A 2317-nucleotide genomic window follows, 5' to 3' on the forward strand; every position below is an offset into this window, starting at 1 on the left:
GTGTAACAATTATATATATAAAAAATGACCATGTTAAAAATTTAAATGAACTCTTTGATGATTATAAATGTCATATTAGTATCATTGATATTTAAAAAAATATATATCAAGAATAGACATCCTTTATTTAGAATACAAAAAAGCTTTTCAAAATGATAGCATTTTAGTTAAGAAATTAAAATGATGACTATGCTTTACATACTCATTTTCAGACATCTCTCAATATATGATCTGTAGATAATTTTTAAATGCGAAACAATTCTCATTGTTTGAACTATAGCTTGATTATTCCTTCTTCAAAATCTTGCCTTAAAGAAAGAATAATAATCATATGATTATATATCATTCATCATGGTCAATAAGGTGATAACATATTAATATATATAGTTCACGTTTAGAATAAGGTTTTTACCATAATGTAATTATTGCATATAAAGTTCAATCTACTTTCACATCAAAGGTGTAAAAAAAATATTTTATATATAGTTTGGTGAGTTAAGTTGAATTCTTTAATTTGACGACAAATTAAATAAAGGAAGGAAGAGAATGAAAATTAAGGAGTATGTAAATAAAACCCTAGATACTTTTCAAGCTCTCCTCTTCTCTCAGCAATTGAATAACAGAAAATCATGCACATGCAGGAAAGTTCATCAAGTTAAGCACTTTTAAAAGTTAAATAAAACTAATGCTAATTTATGATGATAATATATTACTTAACTCATATATACAGAGAAAACTAAAAATTCACATGCAGTTATTTTTATACGATATAGAGTTAATAAACGAGAATCATCATTAAATAATAATTTAGTCAAATTTATTAAATCATTCAACGACTCTCAATTATTAATTTACCGTACACAAAATGAGGCTTCCATTATAATTATTAGTCTCTTCTTTTCTTTGTATGTATTCATGTAATAATATTTAAGAATAATATTAGTAGGAGCTAATTAACAATTAATGACATATATATATTAGGAAAAGTCTAGGGGCTAGCAACTTTGTTAAATTCTGGCCAGCATGTAATCAGCAAAGAAAAGTGAGCCATTAGATGAAAGTTCACACCAATCTCACACCATTAAAACTATCATCGATGACTATTTGATGGCTACAAATCACAAAAGTGGCTGGTCCCTAGCATTCCTCTATATATTATATAATACTTACTTGTTGGACTAAGTATGTTGTAGAAGTAGTCCTCCTCCAAAGCCATGCTTGCTTCCGAACTTGAAGTCCAAATTGTTCTCTATTATTGCTTCTGTAGGAAAACAAAATAATGTTACATATATATATATGATTGGTCTAAGAAGATCTCTCTGTATTATATCTATATTATGTACACATACATGCAATAATAATACTATATATTATATATAGTAAGTACTAACTACTTGGACTGTTAGATGCTTGTCACGTGAAAACACATAATTGAATTTTGGCATTTTATGTATAGTAGTGTATGTATGATAAGAAATTTATTTTGTTTTATTTCATTTTTATTTTATTTATTGTGTGTTGTGTAGAGGACCGTGAATAGAGAAGCATTAAGAAAACATAAGATCTGATGGGCCCTTAACCTGATTTCTGAGATTGCATAAATTTATCATTAAATTCAACACTTCTCTAACGTACTTAAACATTATAGAAGAGTTCATGATGATCTAGTGTTTTAGAATATGAAAATAAAATTGTATATATATCACTTTATGCTTGATTTGATGACTTTAAAACCACGACGACGATAATGATATGTTCATATTAATATATGGTGTCATTTCATAGTGCATGCTACCAATTATAACACTAACATATCTCAATTATTAATTAATATGGTGCCTTTTCTGATGTGCTTCCATAGTTTCAAGTTGATCCAACTTCTTGCTTCTAATTAATTAGCTTAGTATTTATAATAAGATCTTTGTAATACTAAATGATGATTAAATATCAACTAATAATACCATAGTACACTATATATAACTAAATGTATATGATTATTGAAATTAAATTAAATTAAATTGTATTATGTAACATATACTAACTAATTAATATGTAAAAGAAAAGAGTGTTGCGCCAATTTCGAAAACAAAAAGCGCAGCCAATATAATAATAATAATAATAATAATAATAATAATAATAATAATAATAATAGTGTACTTAAGTACTTAGAGAGTGTTCGATTAATGGGTGTGTCCATCGAATACTTATACGGTGATATATGTCTACCGTTTGATTGTGGAAACATAATTTTTTAAAGGATACGATGACGAACTATCAAAAAGGTGCAGTGGCAAACTATTATTCGATGACGAACTAT

General features: G+C 26.5%; 1 protein-coding gene across 4 annotated transcripts in view; it reads right to left on the reverse strand.

The window, feature by feature from the left end:
- LOC107617618 (putative ABC transporter C family member 15) overlaps window positions 1-1267 on the reverse strand; it is an 11497-nt gene extending 10230 nt beyond the window's left edge. For 3 of the 4 annotated variants that reach the window (XR_001614996.2, XM_016319425.2, XM_016319423.2), the window contains exon 1: window positions 1171-1261. Coding sequence is in view for 3 of the 4 variants with exons in the window: in XM_016319425.2 (XP_016174911.1) it covers window positions 1171-1216 (46 nt within the window). In the remaining variant the exon portion in view is untranslated. Of the gene's footprint in view, window positions 1-1170 lie in introns of all 4 variants that reach the window. The other variant, XM_016319424.2, reaches the window with a different exon arrangement.

The sequence above is a fragment of the Arachis ipaensis genome, chromosome B09 (genome assembly GCF_000816755.2).
Source record: "Arachis ipaensis cultivar K30076 chromosome B09, Araip1.1, whole genome shotgun sequence".
In the NCBI taxonomy this organism is placed as follows: Eukaryota; Viridiplantae; Streptophyta; class Magnoliopsida; order Fabales; family Fabaceae; genus Arachis; species Arachis ipaensis.